The 22296-nt window shown below is 39.7% G+C and overlaps 2 protein-coding genes across 6 annotated transcripts in view; both read right to left on the bottom strand.

Moving 5' to 3' along the window:
* LOC123516694 (sulfotransferase 1C4-like) overlaps positions 1 to 8246 on the bottom strand; it is an 11142-nt gene extending 2896 nt beyond the window's left edge. Inside the window, exons 1-4 of the mRNA XM_045276297.1 lie at positions 6324 to 8246; positions 6101 to 6246; positions 1010 to 1134; positions 291 to 342 (exon numbers count right to left, since the gene is read on the bottom strand). Of these exons, the coding sequence (XP_045132232.1) occupies positions 291 to 342; positions 1010 to 1134; positions 6101 to 6246; positions 6324 to 6689 (689 nt within the window). The 5' untranslated portion in view covers positions 6690 to 8246. The remainder of the gene's footprint in view (positions 1 to 290; positions 343 to 1009; positions 1135 to 6100; positions 6247 to 6323) is intronic.
* Positions 8247 to 10888: 2642 nt separating this feature from the next.
* LOC123516614 (sulfotransferase family cytosolic 1B member 1-like) lies at positions 10889 to 22287 on the bottom strand. 5 transcript variants are annotated; one of them, XM_045276172.1, is made up of 9 exons: positions 20739 to 22287; positions 19938 to 20128; positions 19715 to 19860; positions 19138 to 19339; positions 18046 to 18187; positions 17637 to 17803; positions 16542 to 16647; positions 16295 to 16440; positions 10889 to 11237 (listed from the first exon to the last, which is right to left on the bottom strand). In XM_045276172.1, the coding sequence occupies exons 2-8, from the start codon at positions 20103 to 20105 to the stop codon at positions 16322 to 16324; spliced, it is 1050 nt and encodes a 349-aa protein (XP_045132107.1). In that variant the 5' UTR covers positions 20106 to 20128; positions 20739 to 22287; the 3' UTR covers positions 10889 to 11237; positions 16295 to 16321. The 5 variants fall into 5 exon arrangements, with proteins under 5 accessions (XP_045132107.1, XP_045132106.1, XP_045132110.1 ...); XM_045276171.1 differs by having other exon boundaries at positions 16321 to 16440; XM_045276175.1 differs by having other exon boundaries at positions 16321 to 16440; positions 18046 to 18172.
* Between the last annotated feature and the right edge of the window lie 9 nt (positions 22288 to 22296).

Raw genomic sequence — 22296 nt, 5'->3', positions numbered from 1 at the left:
CCAAGCTTTTCGGTGTCACGGTGGACGACGAGCTGACGTGGAAGTAGCATGCATATCATTACCACAGTCAGGTCAGCGGCCTATAGACTGTACATATTGCGCAGACTCAAGTCTCTCGGGAAACCGGCTGAAGAATTAAGGGGGCTGTATCTCACCTTCATCCTCCCCAGACTCATGGTCCTCCTCTCTCAGCTCCACTCAACAGCAGCAGCAGCTGGAGAATGTGCAAAAGAGAGCGTGCAGGGACATCCTCGGCCATGCCAACGCCAATTACTCACAGAAAAACTTACAGAAACTCACAGATGACTCCTGGAAGAGGCTGGTTCAGGCCTGTGACTCCAGCTGTGAATTACATTTCCAAGATCTTGTGGTCGTGTGGTCAAACCACGCCATGAGCATCCTGAGTCTGCCAAGGCTGTCTACCAAACATCGAGAGGCCCTGGAGAAACTGGGGAGGAGTCTGCTGCTTCATCCACGCCTACGCCACCTGCTCCCCCCCTGACGCACCTCGCTCGGTCCGTGCCACACACGGCACCACAACGCGGTTATGCCCTTGAGGAAACCACGCACCAAACGATACCACCACAGTGCGATACCCACCATGATGCGAGTATACCATTCTTGAGGTTCCTCCCATTTCTCCATGTATATTTTCAGAAGTTATATACCGCAATTCTAATAAACCGTATATTATTATAATTAATAATACTATTATCATTATTATTATTGTTATTGTTAAAATTCTTATTTTTATTGTTAAAATTATTATTATAATTATTATTACAATTTTTCTTAATTTTATTATTATTATTATTATTATTATTATTATTATTATTACTATTGTCACTAATACGTATTATTATCATTATTATTAGTAATATCAGTAGCAGAAGTATAACGATTCAAGCTTAATGAGTCGCTGCTGAAAAATCTTTAACACCACTAGGATCCGCATTTGAACTGCGTCCGTATTAGTTCCGCGAAGGAACCTAGCTGGCAGGTCAGTTGCCACACTCATGGAGCAGAGGGAACCAAGGAAGGTCTGCCATGTTAGCCTTAACTTTCCTGGCAGCTACATACACCCAGTGTTCAGCCCTCTTATTACCAGGCATTGTGTTACACCAGGATCTAGATCTGTCCATACTTAGCAAGTGTGCTTATAACTCTGGAACCATAATAATAATGTTGTAGTCTAATAAAAGGCTAACATGTATTATGTCCTTTTCCAGAGGATTCCATGGAGGATGGAACAGTGATCCGAAGGGAACGCCAAAAGTGTGCAATGGCCTAAAGTCTTTAGGTGATAGGTTGAGTGTGGGGTTCTATTGAGTGTAACTTCCTGATGGAAGCCGCCTTGGCCCAACCAATAGGGCACAGCATTCGGCTGTAAAAACCGAGGGTTACGTAAAGCCAGTGTGAGTGTTGTGGGAGGATGCCTTAGGCACTGTGTTGTTGTCTGGTGTAATTGAATACATGTATTAAGCCTATTAGTTTTGATCTCTTGTCCATGGGTGACCCTACGTTGCGGAGTTAGCAAAATTCATTTATCTGTGACACTTCTGTGCCTTACCACTCGCTACTCGCTACCCACTACCAATCTGTACGGTCATCGCTACAGTAGTAGTAGTAGCAGTAGTAGTGGACTGCACACAGCCGACTCAGGTGATAAAATTCTTTTACAGAACTCAGCCTGCACACCTGAGATTCGATGCCTACACCTCCGAGGTCATGTAGCATAACTGAATCTCCACATCTAAAACCTTTTGATCGGTGGCCTCGAGAACAGGAGAACTAACACAATCAAACAACTTGGAAATAATGGGCGCTATCTCTCTTCTCGTTAACACTGAGTCACTATCTCAGCACAGACTGATGCGCTCGTCCTCTAGAACTCTAGTAGTAGTAGCAGTATTAGTATTAGTATTAGTATTAGTATTAGTATTATTATCATTATTATTATTAGTAGTAGTGGTAGTGGTAGTGGTAGTAGTGGTAGTGGTAGGAATGGTAGTGGTAGTGGTAGTATAATTTAGTAGTAATAGTAGTAGTAGTAGTAGCAGCACCAGTAGTCTTCCAACAGATTAGGTAAAAAATGTTATGTTTAAATGAATTTTGGCACAAAAGGATGAGAAAAGTTTATCCTGATATTACGCAAATGCCGCTTAGCACAACAAATACGTGTCCAACTCTTCTTACAAAAATTATATATTCGTCACATAAAATAAATAAACAAAGAAACATCAATGCTTACAGAATGTACATGATCTGCAAAAAAGAAAAAGATTAGTTTTGAAAAAGTGTAGAAATACCTTATTATTATTATTATGAGGTCAATGAAGGCGACCCACTGGAAAGCATAACTGCATAAACCCAAAGGCCCAGTGGGCGGCACCTCACCGATAAGTGAAAGGAAGTAACAGGAATGAACAACAGAATAGGAAGATTGGTAGAGATCTAAGAGGTAGTGAGTTCAGAGAGAAGAAAGGTATTCACACGTTTTTAAATGCTTCAATGTTACTAGAATTAACAATCTCGTTGGGAATTGTATTCCAGAGTCTAGCAGATACTGGGATAAAACACCGGGAAAATTGTGAAGTATTACATCGATTCACAGACAAGGAACGGTCATTCATGATCAAGGATTGTCTTGTAGCACGTGCTGGTAGTGAAGGGCAGGCAAATGACAATGCAACGGGTGGTTGGAATTAGACATGATTTTGAAGAAATAGGACAATGATCCAACCAAACGACGATGCCGAAGATTAATCTCAAGATTAGGAAGAAGAAATTTAATCTGGTTGAATGCTCTATCTAAAAGCTTTAAGTGAGACTCTGCTGCAGAGATCCACACAGAGTGACAATATTCAAAATGAGGCAGTATGAAAGAGTAAAAGCAATTTCTTACAATATCATCAGAGGAATATATCCGCCTACATTTGCGTAACAAACCAACTTTACATGAGACTGATGATGCAAGTGAACGCAAGTGCAACTCAAAAGTAAGTTTGGGATCAAGGGTGACTCCGAGTAACTTCAGAGACGAACAATTAGGAATAGGTACTTCGTTGACAACAATATCAGGGTGAACTGGGAAAGGTGTCCTTGATCTGCTAATAACCATACTATGGGATTTACTCGGGTTCAGTTTCATACCCCACCGATCACACCATGACAGAATCCTTGAAACATCTTGAGTGAGTACATTAGCGACTCTCTGCCTATCCTGTGGGGAAGGAATTGTCGCATATATAGTGGTGTCATCAGCATAAGCAACCATATTAGATTCAATCCCACACCACATGTCAGATGTATAAATAATAAAAGAAGAGGTCCCAGAACACTTCCCTGCGGAACACCGGATACAACTGGACTAAAAGAACTAAGGCAGCCATCAACAGTCACACGCTGCCTTCGACTCGTTAGGAACTCTGACAGAACTTGATGGACGCGGCCACCAATACCAATAGATCTAACTTTCGATAAAAGGGCTCTATGATTAACACGATCAAATGCAGAACTAAAATCAAGTGAAATTACTCTAGATTCATGACCAGCATCAAGGGCAGCTTGCATGTCGTGCGTTATGCAAACGAGAGCATCAGAAGTACTGAGACCTTTTCTAAAACCAAACTGACTAGATGGCAACAAATTATTAATATCTAAAAAACGATTGAGACGCTTGGCCAGCAGGCGCTCAAAAATCTTAGATAACACCGGGGTTATGGAAATGGGTCTATAGTCACCGGGGTGAATGGAGGATGAAGATCCCTTTGGAATAGGGGTAACATTTGCAGTACGCCAGCATACCGGAAAAGAACCCTTACGAAAAAGAGCTCTAAAAATAACTGCCAATTTTGGAGCGAGAGGAGAAGCAATCTTTTTGTAAAAAAGAGGCAGAAAACCCAAAGGATCACAACCCCCGAATGAGTCTAACTCATTAAGATATCTTAAGATTTCGGAGGACTTAAAGGCAATGGAGTGTAATTTAATGTCCTGGGGACAAGACGGCGGCAGATCAAACTCTTCATCACTTTGTTTCGAGTTAAAACGGAAGCTAAAAGATTGGCTTTGTCCTTAGAATTATGGCAGATTGAACCGTCAGTACATGACAGAGGAGGTAAACTTGAGTCCACACCAAAGAGTGATTGCTTTAAAGCTGACCACCATGAGTGTGGTTGGGAGGTGCCAATCAGAACATTTTTAAGGTGTTCATTGTACTCATCCTGTGCGCTAGAATATGTACGTTGGGCAAATAAACGCAGACGAACGTAATTTTCCCATGATTCAGGTGAACGCAGTCGGGACCATTCACAATAAGCAACCTGTTTTCCACGCTGAGCACGCCTGCAGTCATCATTAAACCAGGCACTGTCCTTGCGACGACTTCGAATTATTTTAGAAGGAATTCTTCTTTCACTAATGTTAAGTAAAACACTGTTAAGGGAATCAATTGGACTATCAGAATGTAAAATTTCCCGCCATACAATGTTGTTAAAATCGGCAATGACACCAGTCCAATTGGCTCGTGACTTTAGAAATACTTTCCGCGATATTGGCTCGTCCGGAATAGGAAATGAAGTTTGAATATTGAAAGACAAGCCAGAGTGGTCTGTGCTACCAAGGGGAGGGACGACCTGCAAAGTTACTGCAGAGGGGGCGTCTGTAAAAGAAGATCAAGGCAATTACCCGAGACGTGAGTTGGGCTATGAACGATCTGCTCACAACCGGTGAGGTTACTAAAATCTAGAGCAGCCCGACCATGTTGATTTGTTTGAGAAACGGAGTTCAACCAATCCTGATGATGTGCATTAACATCACCAACAAAAACAAAGGAAGCTTTAGGGTCTGATTCTTGAATAGATGCCATAGAATTTAGCAAACAGTCATAAATAGAATCATCAAGATCGGGATTTCTATATACAGAGAAGATATAGTAGTTATTAAAACGACTGCAAATTTTAACCAGCATCATTTCATGACAGCCACACTCAAATTTGGTAATGCGTGAAGCGCTGCATGCTGGACGTAAGTATATACACATCCCCCGAGCTCTAGGGATAGAATCACGCCTCAGAAGAAGAGGCCTCTTGAAATTAGGAATCAGAATCTCAGAAACATGCCTGAAGCTCGAAACAAGAGTCTCTGAACAAAAATTATATCATATTTGGAGGACGCAACTGCAACGTCTTGCAAGTTGGCCTTTAGGCCCCGAATATTAATGTATAAGGCCTTACAACAGTTATTACGAGGACCGGGATTAGGGTGAACATCACCACTAAGGGTAATGAGGAAAATTAAATAAAAATGAAACTCCATAAAAAAGAGAAAACACAGCGGAATAAAAGGTCCACCTGGAGGAGCCGCAACACCAGGCAAGGCAATTATTATGGTATACCCCCAGGTCGCCAATTACATGGGGGACCTGACAGTAGCAGTGGCAAAAGAAAAGAAGGAAAAAATCGCTGCCACCATTCATCCCTTTGTCCTGCCTACACAACGTGGGATTGCGAGAAAGAAAGGGAAAGAAGAAAAAAAAAAAAAAAAAGTTCTGGGTCGCATCAACCAGAGGGAGGAGAAGTGGCACAGAGACTGAAGGTCGGATGCACGACTGTGGAATCTCTGCAAACCCACTCCTATGAAATAGAAAATAGAGAAAAGAAGGAGGAATGTAGAGAATAGCTCGGGCAAAGTTTTATGACCTCACACCCTGGAGAGGCCAACCACCCACAGGGTGGGGTTGGTTGTAAGGTTACCACCCAGCGTGAAAATAGCTTACAGATATACTATAAACTATTTAAGGTACACCTCATGTTTGTTACCTGAGTGAAGCAACAAACACTAGGTGGTTCTTCTCAAACTACTCCTATGGTCTCTGCTTTCTGTCCACATAATTAACAGCCATTCATCCCTTTCTCTGGGTAACTTTGGAACTAGCTATGTGTTGCTGTTGTTACTCTTTCCTATAACTTGACATGAAGGTTTCATAATACTTATCGACGAATTCTGTAAATTTGGAGAATTCTTCTCCTTTTTTTAAATTTTATTTAAGGAGTGACATCTTCTATAGCAATACAGTATAAAACAACTAATTATACGTTACCTGATTTCATGGGAACGCGACCATATTGATTCGTCTGCCTCGGGGTTGTCCAGGTTGGGGTTGTGCAGCATGGTCCACACAATCTCCTGCATCCAGGTGGTGCCGCACTTCGGGAACGTCATCACGATCACGTCGTCACTTCTGAACTGTGAGATAAGACACCGCGATAATATTGCGCCTCCATCTACCAAGCCATGAAGAGGAAAGATGAACACATGGGTACCTTCATGTTGTATATCTTGTCGAGGAAGATAGTCGCGCTCCAGGGATACAGCCAGCCCTCAGGGAGAATGCGGACTATCCCACGAACGAAAGGAACCATCTCCATTTTCTTGACTTCCTCTTCACTCGCCTGTTCCACCTTGTGGCCACTCAACAGCTGCCTACTCATCTTACTGTAGTGCACACTATTTGCTGCAAGGCAATTATTGACGGATAGAGTTAGAGGTTCACAGTCAAAATTATTACAAGTATAGTGTGTTCGCCTAAAGTGAGTGGCGGCGGCTGCTGGCACTTTCTGACAAACAGCACGAACACCTTCCTCCCTTCTGCCCCGCTCTGCACTGTACTGCAATGATGCTGCTATCATTAGTGAAGATTTCCTTACTGTTTGATTGAATTTGATTTTTCTTCACAAAAGTGTGCGTAATGAAACAAGACAATAGTACTCGGTATACACCTTTAAGGGTTAACTCAAAGACGTAAGAGAAACTGAAAATTACTGGGGAGAAGGTTCACGGAAAGGAAGCTTTTAACAAGATTTATTTAGCCACAAATGGAGCAGAAGTTAAGCTTGATCACTATGAGGGGATAAGTTAAAGTTCGTTGACAGTTAAAGTAATTACAGCTACATCCAGAAAAGTAACATGAAGACAATCGTAAGATATATCACTTCAAAATAGAAATGAATCAGACAGTAGGTATAGTCACAGCTGAATTATTATGAAATAAGAACCACACACTTGACGTCATTCTCTTCAGCAGCACGATTACATATATAAGAAAAATAACAGATCAACACAGAGAGATTAAATAATTAGGCTGCCCGGGTGCGTATTGATTACTAGATATAAGAAAAAATAACTAAATAAACAAATAAACATAGACAGACCTTATCAAAATGAAATAAATAACCACACCAAACACGTATCCACTCCTATAGCTGATTCACACACTAATAGATAAATCACCATCACATCAAGGCCATATATTAACTGTCAACACCCAAGATAGTTCACTGATAAACACAGCAAAACTGAGCAAGCTTCCACACGCTGCTTCAAGATAATATCTCAATAATATAGGGATAAAACCATACACCAAATTTGCTGACTAAACACAGTGGCCACAACAGCGCCGAAGAGACAGTCCTAGCAACAAGGAATACTCAATTAAGAGGAGGAAATGCGGTGGCAGTGGTAGTGTTCAGCACTGCGTTTCGCTCGAGTCTGCTGCGTGGGCTCCTCACTCGGCAAGAGGGAAGCCCAACACCACATATGGTCATCTACGCTCTTATTAGTTAAGCGCTTGGAACTTTAAAAAACGGCGCGCGCGATTTAATTTCATTGCTTCCGACATGAAGGTTTCTCCACAAAGGAGTGACGTCGTCGAACTCTCTAGAATTCCTACGAAATTTATATGTAAATTACAATGCACACACGAATTACAAGATACAAACATATTATAATATAAACATTGAAATAATAGAGGGATACATAATATAGATAAAGGATGGGTTGTGATGGGAGCATTACAATAATAACATAACAATAGACATTACTTGCAGAACGCCGGCACTTGCATTTAATATAAGTTACGTAAATCACATTAATGTCTGAAGGTTGTGCATCCGTAATCAGTACATATGTACTAAAAAATTCATGTCACTTGAAAAAGTAACAAAGGATCAGGAAGTAAATCTGCGAGAAATGGCTATTGCAGATTTGAAGGCACATGGGCAAGGGATCAGTAAGTATGGATACACCCAGTCATGTCTGAACAGACGCTGCAAATGCTTCAAAGACAAAATACTATGCAATGGTAGATGCAAATGCAGTGTCTCTTGTTCAAACAAGTTTGACAATGCTGATTATGATCATTATTCAAGTCATTCTCAAGGTAAATTACGGTTCTTTCAATATTATAGTATACTTGTAATGTTTAATATAATTCTTTTAATGCTGAATAAATAAAATGCATACCTTTAACCAGTACTTACAATTAAAATGAACCTTTTTCAAAACACTTGTATCTGCATGAGACAACAATTTGAGTGTTTGTACATTTTTGCATAGTCACCATTAGCTGTTTGGCGAAGGTCATTTTGCAAAATGACTAAGGCCGTGGTAATTTTAAACACTGATTACTTGGGCAATTTGCATAATGGCTGACATTTTGATCATTTTAAAAAACGAAAAGGGATCTTGCAAATTGATCAACTCTGCAAATGACCGTAATATATATATATATATATATATATATATATATATATATATATATATATATATATATATATATATATATATATATATATATATATATATATATATATATATATATATATATATATATATATATATATATATATATATATATATATATATATATATATATATATATATATATATATATATATATATATATATATATATATATATATATATATATATATATATATATATATATATATATTTATTTATTTTTTATTGATTTATTTAAATATATATATTCTCTTTTAGACAGGCGAGATTGAAAGACATGCCAATCTCTGTATTGTTCAGCTTCTGGATTTTTTCGATTTGTCTTATCAATTCTCTTTCTTGAGCGGCTAGTGCTGTCCGATGTTCTGATGGACTTTCGCAACGTTTCGATCCATCTCCACGTTCGGCCTGTTCCTAAATAGGATGACCGTTCTAATCCCTCAAACTATATCCCGATAGCTTCAATATCTTGGTTGTCTAAAGTCTTGAATCTTTCCTCATAAGAAACATTCTTAAACATCTGTCACTTGACAGACTTCCATCTGATCGCCAGTACTGCTTCCGTCAAGGTCCCTCTACTGATGATCTTTTGGCTTTCCTTACTGAGTCTTGGTCATCCTCTTAGAGAGTACGATGAATCTTTTGGTGTTGCATTAGACATATCAAAACTTTTGATAGAGTCTGGCACAAAGCTTTGATCTCTAAACTACCTTCCTACTGTTCCTATCCATCTCTCTGAAACTTTAAGTTTCCTCTACGACCGTCCTATTGCTGCTGCGGTAAACAATCATTATTCTACTCTTATATCTATTAACAGTGGTGTTCATTAGGGTTCTGTCCTGTCATCGACTCTCTTCCTATTAATAATTAATGATCTTAACAAATTTCTTTCTCTATCCACTCCTAAGCTGGTAATACTTCCCTATATCTTTCCACGTCCGTTCAGAGACGACCAACCGTTCCTGAAGTAGACAGATCACGCAGGGACGCCACGGAACGCCTGGCTTATGATCTTTGTAAGAATTCTTATTGGGGCAAAGAAAACTTATTAGTTTTCAATGTCTCAAAAGCTTAATTCCTCAATCTATTAACTCGACACAACATTCCAGAAACTATCCTCTTTTCATTACTGAAACTCAACCCTATTCTACACTGAATATTCTCGGTCTGTCCTTTATTCGTAATCTAAACACGAAATTTCTCATTTCCCCTCTTGCTAGAACAGCTTCCATGAAGCAAGGCGTTCTGAGGAGTCTTCACCAGTTTTTCTCAAATCCCCAACTGCCAACTCTTTACAAGGGCCTCTTCACATGCTATTAGATAGAGTGGAATCGAAAGCTTTTCGTCTTATAAATTCCCCCTCCTCTAACTGACTGTCTTCAGATTCTTTCCCACTGTTAGAATGTTGCATCTCTTGCTATCCTCTACCGCTATTTGCTAACTGCTCTTCTGATCTTGCCAATTTAATTGCATGCCCCCCCTACTCCTCACCCCAAATCTGTCCAACTCACTAATGTAAGAGTTAACCAGTACTCTCAATCATTCATACCTTTCTCTATGAAACTCCCTGCCTGTTTCTGCATTTCAAACTTCCTATGACTTAACTTAATTTAAAAGGGAGGCAATTAAGTGGGCCTTTATTTATTTTTTGTTGCTCTTGGATTCAGTAGCCAAAGAATTCTTTATACTTAGAGGAGTTACACAGAGGAAGAGGTAGACTGCAGAGATGAATAAAATTTAGTTTGAGTGACTCTGTAGTCGTTGACAATTGGTGGAAAATTCTGAAGATTCAAGATAGTGTGCACGAGAACAGATCTAGGCGTTCAATACATACACAGAACATACAACTTTGGAGTGAAAATGAGCGTATAGAAAATAAGAGATAACAGAAAAGAGGTTACTGTCAGCTGCCTCAGATAACTGTGTCTCAGTGAGGTAAATATAGAGTTTAGTAAAAGAGACGTGCGTGTTCTGGATTTAAAATTAGATTTTAGGACGGATGTCCTACAAAAAATAGTGAAGAGAAAATGAGTCTGCCATTGATTTCTTTTGTGATCTTTCATTCTAGCAGACTCATTGCTCAAGAATTCTACCTTTTTTTTTTAATATATCTCATCTATGTTATACACTTCTTAATAATATTCCAATTCTCTACAATCCTTTTTCTACATTCTTTTTGTAATGTTAATTCTGATTTCTATGATTTGGGATTCTTACAAGATGAAGAAAAGACACAGGTAGTCAAAGTGACTTTGTCTTCTCAGGAATCATGTAGGTGTGATTTTTGAGAGTAGGAAACATCGAGATGTCTCGAAGATGTCTTTTAATACAATTGAAATTGTACAATCAGCAAATGATTAAATGACATACAATTTCACTACAACATATTTGGTCCCCACTGGTTTGAACAGCTGGGTATGAAAGTTGATAGATGATGGGTAGGAGCAGTTAAATCGCAATCAACACGATGTTCGAAAAATGTTTAAAAGAATACATTTCTAATCGGTGTTAAATTGCTTAAAATCCAAAAGTCTCTTAAAGATTGTCTTCACTTGTTATATACATTTATTGTTATAACACCAGGTTTTTCTTGATCCATTCATCCAATGTTTTTTGTTGTTCTGGCGTAAAGTGGTTTTTCCAATCTCCTGTCTTGCCTGTAATACAAGGACATCATTAAGAACGACGAAATACATGATGCTGTACATCAGTCATAATGAATCTGAATGCATGGTGCAACTTATGGTGAATGAATTCTTTCAAAGGGTACTTAAAAATAATGAGGTACATGTAGGATAGATAACATGTCAAGTGCTTACTTATTACATATAAGGGTCACTGGCTATAGCGATAACGAAAAAAAGAGCCCCCCCAAAAAATACTAATGTACACAAAGAACTCAAGATGGATTATCGAAGCTTAGAGGATAAGTGCCTTGAAAACTTCCTCATCCTGAGTTCAACTGTAAAAACGTAAATGATTAGGAATACTAGTTAAGTCTTGCATTAGAGAGATGGACTGAAGCGAGGACACAGAAGGATAGGAGGATTATAGTTAACAATATTAGAATAACAACGTAAAAATCGCGATAGAAGATAACTACAAATACATCATTGCGACGATGAGTGACGCGCGCGCGTTTGTATGTGTGTGTGTGTGTGTGTGTGTTTCACTGTTTGATCTGCTGCAGTCTCTGACGAGACAGCCAGACGTTACCCTACGGAACGAGCTCAGATCTCATTATTTCCGATCTTCGGATAGGCCTGAGACCAGGCACACACCACACACCGGGACAACAAGGTCACAACTCCTCGATTTACATCCCGTACCTACTCACTGCTAGGTGAACAGGGGCTACACGTGAAAGGAGACACACCAAAATATCTCCACCCGGCCGGGGAATCGAACCCCGGTCCTCTGGCTTGTGAAGCCAGCGCTCTAACCACTGAGGCTACCTGGTGTGTGTGTGTGTGTGTGTGTGTGTGTGTGTGTGTGTGTGTGCGTCTGTTTGAGTAATGAGTGCTTCTATTTCATCTGTTGAGAGTCTATTTAATAAGTGCTATTGTGGTGATGATAAGCAGTTCTTGCTATGGAAAAACCAAGTATTTGCAATTCGTCACACGTGTCAGAGATATAAAACATGTGGACGTCAACAGAAGAAAAAGCCAAGATATCATGATGACTCAGGGCATTGAGCAGGGCAGAAGTGTGACTTTGGAGCTCAATGATCTGGTAAAGCTTTCCAAAAAGAACATTGTTGGAGTAAAGGATATGTGGTGTCGTGGTGGTGTGAGAGTTAGGGCGGTGAGAAGCTGCTTGAATGCACAGTCAGGGGCAAGAGGGACACCTTACACTCGTAGTTCTCCAATCCAAATAAGTATTTCAAGTGTTTTATTTTTTTGTTCGTATCTTTTACCAGACCATCGTTCATAATTCCACACACGTTTTTTTTCTCCTGAATCTTATTGTCTTATCTCATGGCTATTTTTGTCCTTGCCTAATGCGCACACACACATATACACATATACACTGTTACGGAGGTGACTTTGTTCTACCCTTTCCCGGTTCTTTTGTCCTCCACGTGTTCCTAGGGAGAGCTAATTTGGGTAGAGGGAGACCGGTCAGAGCAGGACAGTCGGAGGGGGTAGGTCACCCGCTCACCCGCCGCCCACTGGCTTCGCATTCCGGGGGAATGCCATACGCCGGTCACTCATATAAAATTGTATATATGTATTTTATGGTTAGTTTAAGTTTTAGCGTTTAAGGAACGTTTAGTTTGAAAGATGGAATATTTGAAAGCCAGCGTGTGAGAAGAAACCCTGGGTATCTTACAGGTTGTAAGCGGGGAAAGCAAGACAGGATTGCTGCTTGGTTTTGCAAGATGCAGGACAGATTTTCCTTATTTTCTATTGTTTATTATTTTCATTATTTTTCCCACTTGGGGAACTATGCAAATATAAGATATGTCAAAGTTTTGGGTATTTGTTATTATGTAAGGACACTACGGGCGTATTCGGCTTTGCTTTCATGGTGCAACACAAAAGGTTTTATTAAATATTCTTATAGTTTCTTTGTTATGGAGAATAACCCACGTGGTACATGTGAGGGTAGGTAAGTGTGGAGCTATGTTAAGGTTTATTGTTTATTGTTATTGTAGGTATGTAAGGTTCATATTTGATATTGTGGAGTGTATTGGAAGCTTAGGCCCAGTGTCACTTTTATATAAGCTTGTGGTGGGGAAGAAGGGTAGTTTTCTTTTCATTTTTTTTTTTGTCTAACCAGTTTTTTTTGTGTGTTTGTATTTGTACTTGGGATTTTGATTGCTTCGTGTATTTTTACCCTTCGAGATTTGTTTTCATTCCTTTCACAGCTGTGGCATTTAACTAACTAACTAACTAACTAAGTGGGAGGGGAGGTGTTGAGTTTTGGGTTTGCCTTTGGTTAAGTTTAATGAACTCTTGGGTTGTGTATATCTGGGACGAATCTTTCTGTTTATCTGTTTTTGTTTCGTGTTTTATGCATATATCTTTATGTGATTCTTTTGTGCCAATTCCTTATTTCTATTTTTGGTGAAAACTTTTTGGTGTTATTATTTCTATAATGTTTGGATATTTGTGGCATCTGTTTTAACTGATTGGTAAGCAATTTCCTTTTATTGAGTGAAATCTTGGTGTAATATTTTCATGTGTTATTGATATTTGATTAGGTCTGGCTTAACTGGTTGATGAGCCCTTGTAGCAATATCATTTTGGTTTGTTTTCCATTTTGTTTTCTATGGTTAAGTAATACTCGTGATCCTGTTCTTCTGTTTTATTTGTCCTTGCTTAATTTAATCTTAAGTCCATTCATTAGTGTTCTGGCAGTCCAGATTGCGTTCATGTAAATTGTGTAAATAAATTCTTACTAACTAGTAACATTGTTGTTTTCTGAGGGCCCTTGAACCTGGAAAAGTAAACTTTAATATAATAACCCCAGTACGAGGTAACAGGTAATGAGAGGTCTGTGACAACACATATGCACCTTCTTTCTATGCAGAAGAGAAGGCCAGTCAAGGGCAACACAATGCTAAAGAAAAGGCCCACATGAGTGCTGCTTCTCTAAATGATGAGTACAGAGTTAGCCAAATTTAGGGAGCAAATGTCTTGATACCTCCCTCTTGAAAGAAGTCAAGTCGTAGAAAGACGGAAATACAGAAGCAGATAGTGAGTTTCAGAGTTTACCAGTATGAATGATGGAGAGTACTGGTTAACCGCCGTGGTACAGTGGAACCATGCGTGCTTTGGGGTCCGAGGGGTCTCTAAGCGCACGGGTTCGAATCCTGTCCACGGTCTGAGTGTAGGCTGGGCTTCCTCACTCGGGGCAACGGTTTCCTAGCGGGTGAGCTTTGAGATAGGAGGTACCCCAAAAAGGTATCTCCTTTAGCCCATAAATTCCCGTGAAAAGCCCACATGGTATAAAAAAAAAAAAAAAAACTCTTAGGTTAGAGAGCTGGACAGAACAGGAGGAAGAAGAAGAAGAAAGCCTTGTGCAGCGAGGCCGCAGGAGGAGGAGGCATGCAATCAGCAAGATCTGTAGAACAGTTAGCATGAAAGTAGCGATAAAGGATAGAAAGAGATGCAACATATAAGAGAAGGAAGCTGAAGACAGTCAGTCAGAGGAGGGTGTCATGGTGGCCTTCCCCACTTATATATTTTTTTTGTAGCATGTTTATGTGTAAGTTAGGTACTATACTAATTTCCTTTTCTTTCACAAGCCAAGACACGTGGGGTCTAGTGTTAATAATAAGCCTTGTTCGGGAATATTTCATGGGTCGGGAGGCGAAGAAGCAAGAGCTTCCTCGACACCCACCAACCGTGGGGAGCTTTCAAGGGCAGAAACCAAAAACATTTAAAATGTGAACCCATGTGACATGGCTGGTGATGCCTGCCCCAATCAAACTGCATGATATGTAAAAGGAATAGGAGTTCTCTCACCCAGAGCCGTGACCAATAGTATCTTTGTGTGTTGTCACCTGATCCATCTATTGTGTGTCCCCTTTCTGATTGATAGAGTTGAACCTGCGCGCCACGGAAGGCGGCAGCGGTTTAATTTGAACTCCACCACCGACCTGAGTGTACCTGAGATAACCTCGTTATGATATGCGACTCTATCTTATTTTCTAACTTTCTCTTCTTTCTCTAAGATTAGGATTTTCCTTGGTATTTTATTAGGTATACTGTTAGGCAGAGATAATGTTATAAGCTGCCTGTCTGGCTTTTAGATGGATGTGAAGCGAGGCACGATTGTAGACCCGGAGTAACATTCTCCTCGTCCTGTCACTACCCATAACAACTTTTAAGGAGTGTAAAGTTGACAAAATATGGGTGATGCTATTCATTCAGTCCTTGATATTATTTTCACCTTTGAAGTTGGCGGGATAATAATGTCTACGACGCTGCTATAAGTTAGGCCACAGGTGAACATGGGTCTTGTAACAAGGGGAGTTGATGCGACGAAAAGCTTTTGATTCCACCCTATCTAGTAAAACATACGAAGAATACTCCATACAGGGGCGGATAAGGCCCTTGTACAGAGTAAGCTATTGGAGGGAATAGAAAAACTGGCAGAGACGCCCCATAACGTCTAACTTCATAGAAACTGTTTTAGCAAGAGATGAAACGTGAAGTTTCAAGTTAAAAACAGAAAAAAAACACACACAAAAACACACACATACACAAAAAAAAATCACAAAAAAACACACACACACACACACACACACACACACACACACACACACACACACACACACACACACACACACACACACACACACACACACACACACACACACACACACACACACACACACACACACACACACACACACACACCACACATAAAAAAAGACACACAACACAAAATAAACACACACATACACTGACACGGACACGGACACACGCACACACGCAGACACACACGCACACCTACACATCCGCACACGCTCACGTACACGCACACGCACCCGTACACCCACAAAAACACGCACACCCACATCCGCACGCACACGCACACGCACACACACAATGAATTTCTTTCTGTCTGTTGCTTTTCATGGTCATATTAGCAAAGCATCCAGCTTCAGTCTGTTTATGTATACATTTGGGAATGCAAAATTAGTGGTTGTATATGTAATTTCCATAACACGTCACTAATGAACATTTCTGCCTACACTCACTGTTAGGAAGCAGCAGCAGGACATACCTCACTGCCACAGAGCCCATCTCAGACTAATGTCGGTGCCTGATACATTTTTCTCGATCCATCTGTCCACCTCCTCCTGGAGTTCAGGTGAGAAGTGGTTTTTCCAGTCACCAGTAATTCCTGTGAAATGAAGTTTCTTTACACCAGGTGTGAAGCAAAGATACACGTACATGTATGTCAAAACAGAAACTGAGAAATACCAATACACCAATTCTACTGACCTTTGCGGAAAAATGATGTCTTTTTCGACTTCCTTTCACCGTAGACTTTTTTTATTTGGTTGACACCGGCTTTGCTCATAGAAGAGAAGGAAGTGTGTTGCGCCACCTGGCGAAGAAACAGGAGTTAACTATAAGATCAGTAAACAGTGCACAAATCACGCCTGCGTCATGGATATAACCATACCAAAGAAGGATAAGGTAGCGTGCGTCGCTTGTGCCCTTGGCTGGCCCTCTTCCCTACGTAAAAAAAAAAAAAAAGAAAAAAAATGCATCCAGTGTGCATCGAGGAGCGTGCTTCTGAGAGTGGGTAATCCTCTATAGAATGTGGCGAGGTTATTATTTCTCTTCAATAAATCCTTCACAATGCGTACATGCTTCTCTGCTATACTGTTGCTTCTGGAATGTACCGGCAAGATGTGACGTGTTGGAGCTCGAAGTTCTTTGAAAAGTTGGCGAATTCACGGCTGTCAAACTGTGGTCCGTTGTCGGAATAGAAGGCTGTCAGCAAGCCTTGTTCTACAAATAATCTCATCACTTTCTTGGATGATCTTATGGTTACAGGTTCCTGGTAACCTATAAACAATTAAATATGATGAATAGTGATCAACAATTATAATGTAATTTTGGTTATCATAATAAAACAGTTCAGTACTGACTTCCTGCCATGACCACTGCGACAGTAGGTGCTGATGATCCGGTGTCAGCTCAGTGCAATCGTGAATTGACAGGGTTGACAAGCGTTGATTCTGTCTTTGATGTCATGTCGGATTCTAGACCAATATATGGAATCGGTGGTAAGGCCGTTCCGTTGCTCTGTTCAAATCTTTAGGGTCGACACACGCGTAGAGGCCATTGGCCTTTCCTTTGATTACGAGGCTGGAAACCCACTTCATAACTTGGATGGATTGTCACCACACCAAACTGTTCGCAGATAGGCACTCATTCAAACACACAAACATACGCCCACTCATCCACAAACACACGCCCACCCATCCACACACACACACACACACACACACACACACACACACACACACACACACACACACACACACACACACAACTGACCTTGGAACAGTCTCGCCAGATACTCACTGCCTCAAGTTTCTCCTCGCTCAGTCGTGTTCCTAAGAAATCGTTCAGCTTCTTTAGCTCCAGCATGGTGTCAGCTTTCAGGTCTTCGTAAAAGACGAAGTGCACGTTTGAGTGGTGCCTCTTCTGCCAAGCCTCCTTCACGTGTGGCCAATACGGTGTAAATAACGCTAGAGTTTGTGATATGGAAGAAAAAAAATACATATTATGTCAAATAAGGAACGTCAGTTTGCTTGCAATATTGTTTAGAGAACATCGTATGCCTAAAGGCCACGTCTATCACACCTGCCCAGCTGCCAAGGTACTGAAAGATTTCTTTCTGTCTAAAGTTATCACAATACACACACGTGTTGGCAAGAATGACCCATATTGCAAGGGGAATGACACAACACAACAAATCCTGAGCACTCACTTGATCCAGTCATGAGTTGTCTGATGCAATTTTCGAAGTTTCCACGATATTGAAAACTGTTAGACTCCTTCCAGAACCAGTAAAAGGAGACCATCATGTCCTTCGGATTCCTGGTCACGTACACGACCTGCGGCAAATCAATCTTTCAGCATGAATACGCTACTGAGTATTTTGCAATGGTGCTGTGTAGTAATAGTGTGTCCTAGTAACGTAATAATAATAGAAGTATTATTGATATTAAGAGAATTTTTATTATTATTATTATTACTATTATTATTATTATTATTATTATTATTATTATTATTATTATTATTATTATTATTATTATTATTATTATTATTATTATTATCATGATCATTATTATTATTATTATTATTATTATTATTATTATTATCATTATTATTATTAGTAGTAGTAGTAGTTGTAGTTGTAGTAGTAGTAGTAGTAGTAGTAGTAGTAGTAGTAGTAGTAGTCGTAGTAGCTGCTGTAGTTTTAGTAGTAGTAGTAGTAGTAGTAGTAGTAGTAGTAGTCGTAGTAGCTGTTGTAGTTTAGTAGTAGTAGTAGTAGTAGTAGTAGTAGTAGTAGTAGTAGTAGTAGTAGTAGTAGTAGTAGTAGTAGTAGTAGTAGTAGTAGTAGTAGTGATAGCAATAGTAGTAGTAGCTGCACCAGTTTTATAGAAGATAAGATCACAAAAGTTTTCTTATTGAAATGCATAAAGGCTAGATGGATCTGAGGATGAGACGAGTTAGTTATGAAATTACCCCAATACCGTTTGGCACATAATCAAATATTGGGTCCAACTTGCGTTACAAAGTGGCATATTCTTCACATAAAAAAAAAACACAAACACAAAAAAGTAAACATCAATGCCTAACAATGATACATGGTTTACTAAAAGATTAATTTCGGGAAAAAAAGTGGAAGAGGAGAAAAACCTTAAATCTTCACTTTTCAACTGATTAATTATAATAACTTCATAATTGTCATATAACCATTTCTTTTTCAAAAGTGACCAGAAGAAAAATGCACCTGAACTATGTTGAAAATATGATATTTTGACTTAATACAAAGATAAGACAGTGAGGATCTAACCTTGGCCGACTGAAGCATGTCAGGCGGCAACAGAGAGAACGGATAGTGGCATTTCATGACGCGAGGACCTGGGCTGGCCTCGAGAATCTGCAGACACACTCCGTCCTCTATTCTTCCACCAGGACACATCTTTTCAAACTTCTCCATAATCGGATGCCACAACTTCCCTTTGAAATGCTCAATATCCATATGCATATCCATGCTGAAAATCAAGGTAATGAGTATATGTTATCGTCAATTTATTTTGGACCTCAGACCGACTATATAATACGTAAATTCGCTTTTGACACAGGACAAGTGGTTGCTTTAAATATTTCGCTTCTAAACAAAAGCTTTAAATATTTCTGCCTCAAAGATTTTATTTCCAGACAATCCTCACGCGGCTTCTATCTTTTGCTCTACCTCAGATATAATGGACTATGGTCCTATTGCTGTCGTGGTGCTTCCTCACAGTTTATCCCCTTACTTTATTAACAGTGGTGTTCGTAAGGTTCTGTTATGTCACTCACTTCTTTTTATTATTCATCAACGATCTTCCAAACACCTTTTACATATAAAACAATTAATCATATGCTACCTGATTTCATGGGAACGTAACCATAACGATTCGTCTGCCTCGGGGTTGTCCAGGTTGGGGTTGTGCAGCATGGTCCACACAATCTCCTGCATCCAGGTGGTGCCGCACTTCGGGAAGGTCATCACGATCACGTCATCACTTCTGAACTGTGAGATAAGACACGGCGATAACATTGAGCCTCCATGTACCAAGCCATGAATAGGAAAAATGAACACATGGGTACCTTCATGTTGTATATCTTGTTGAGGAAGTTGGTCGCGCTCCAGGAATACAGCCAGCCCTCAGGGAGAATGCGGACTATCCCACGAACGAAAGGAACCATCTCCATTTTCTTGACTTCCTCTTCACTCGCCTGCTCCACCTTGTGGCCACTCAACAGCTGCCTACTCATCTTACTGTAGTGCACACTATTTGCTGCAAGGCAATTATTGACGGACAGAGTTAGAGGTTCACAGTCAGAATTAATTCAAGTATCGTGTGTTCGTACGGTACACCCTAAAGTGAGTGGTGGCGGCTGCTGGCACTTCCTGACAAACAGCACGTACACCTCCCTCCCTTCTGCCCCGCTCGTTCGGTACACCCTAAAGTGAGTGCCGGCAGCTGCTGGCAATTCCTGACAAACAGCAAGTACATCTCCCTCCCTTCATCCCCGCTCTGCACTGGCCTGCAATGACACTGCTATCATTAGTGAGGATTTCCTTACTGTTTGGTTAAGTCTTGTTTTTCTTCACAAGACATTCAAATTTAGTAAAAGTATATCACAAAATGATTATACAATAATTGAGGTTACCAATATCGTTCAATGATAAAAAAAAAAAAAAAAAACAGGAAATACCAACACATTTATATGAACCTTGCCTATATTAGTGAGGCATACTTTAACTTTTGTAAAAATATAACAAACACACTCATACTATATATATATATATATATATATATATATATATATATATATATATATATATATATATATATATATATATATATATATATATATATATATATGGAAGAGAGAGCATCTTACCTTCAAGACTGCTCAAAGATGACTACAAAGATAGTAGCGCCACATCGTGTTGTGAGAATTGTGGTAAGGAGTGACCTGATGACTTAATCTTCTTCATTTCTTGCAGCAGCATGGTGGTGGAACATAAAAGAAAAAGAAACAAAAGAGAAAACAGAATGCTTTCACGCCCTTATAGAATTTCATGACGCTATATATGAATGATACTGTATGTAAAAATGACTAAAAACAAACACACTCTAGAACTAAAATTACATCATGATATGTGAGGGAGACGAGAGTTCCTTTTATCTATTAGACAATCTAATGGATAATTCTTTCATCCTCTTTTGTTGCCTTTGGAAAGAGTCTCTTTTCTACAAAGATATAAAGCACTTAGCCTGCACATGTTTCTACCACATTCAGCTATTCCCGTTCATCTTTTTCTATTATTTTTTAATATGTTGGATTCCAGTGGCCAATGGTCAGCAAAAAGCACTGTCGATTCCTAAACAAAGTTAAGTATGGTCATAGATAATGAGAGGATAGGTCTCTTCAAAACTCCGTCTTGAATGAGTTAAGATTATAAGAAGTAAATATAGAAGCAGGCAAGGAATTGACGAGTTTAACATAAGAAGGGATTATTGGCAAATATTCTAATCCTTCAAAACAACGCTTTGGAACGTTTGGCTTGAGTAACTGTCGCATTTGTTACTCGCTCAGAACACAGGCACGGGTTTCGGACACAAAACCAATAATAACTGCAAGGAAAATCAGAGTAATGCCCCAAAAATAACTGACAGAGACGAAACGCCAGAGGCACCTACGCTTTTAGAGAATCATCACAAAGTATTTGAGCGACAGGAGAAGATATAGATAATTGATTGCGATTGGAGGAGCCTAACAGATAAGACAGGATGACAGCGCAAGCAGAAGGATTTGAGGTTAGGATAAAGTCAGGAATGTTGAGCATATCTCCAATACGGACAGAAATATGAGTATGGTGCCCACCTGTTGCTCTAGGACATGGAAGTTACCAAAGTAATGGGAGAGGAAAGGCAAAAAAGTCTCCAAGAATAGAGATCTCCGTAAAAGGTATGAGTCTGAATGTGCTCCTATTTGGGTTAAGTTGTCAAAGAATTCTTAAGTCAGAGGAGTTACACAGATAAGAGGTAGACAGCAAACGTTAATTTAGCTTGGGTGAATCTGTAGTCGTAGTCAGATGGTGGAGAATTCGGAAGATTCAAGAGTATGGGTACGAGGACAAGTCTAGGGGCTCCACATATAGACACACTATGTAGCTTTGGACTGAAAATCAAGATATAGGAAGTAGAAGAGAACAGAAAATAGGTTACTGTCTGTTGCCTAAGACACTTGTGTTTCAGTGAGGAAAAGATGGTGTTTAGTATAGAAAAGGTGATGTTCAGAGCATGTCAGTGATTCTTTTTTGTGATCCATCAATTTATCACACTTGTTGCTCTAAACCTTCTATCTTTTCTTTTATCGTATCTTATCTTTATCATACATCCTTAATAACATTCAAATTCTGGACAATCCCCGATCTCCATTCTTTTTGCATATC

The sequence above is a fragment of the Portunus trituberculatus genome, chromosome 41 (assembly GCF_017591435.1).
Source record: "Portunus trituberculatus isolate SZX2019 chromosome 41, ASM1759143v1, whole genome shotgun sequence".
Lineage (NCBI taxonomy): Eukaryota > Metazoa > Arthropoda > Malacostraca > Decapoda > Portunidae > Portunus > Portunus trituberculatus.
The sequence above is the reverse complement of the archived record's forward strand: the minus strand, read 5'-3'. Positions and strand labels throughout refer to the sequence as shown.

Bases quoted from the DNA above. Each gene is read 5' to 3' on its own strand.
- LOC123516614 (XM_045276172.1), bottom strand. From the start codon at position 20,105: ATGAGTAGGCAGCTGTTGAGTGGCCACAAGGTGGAGCAGGCGAGTGAA. The intron at 19,861-19,937 runs GTACCCATGTGT...CTTATCTCACAG, and splicing joins ACAAGATATACAACATGAAG to TTCAGAAGTGATGACGTGAT. The intron at 18,188-19,137 runs GTTAGATCCTCA...TCATGCTGAAAG, and splicing joins ACATGCTTCAGTCGGCCAAG to ATTGATTTGCCGCAGGTCGT.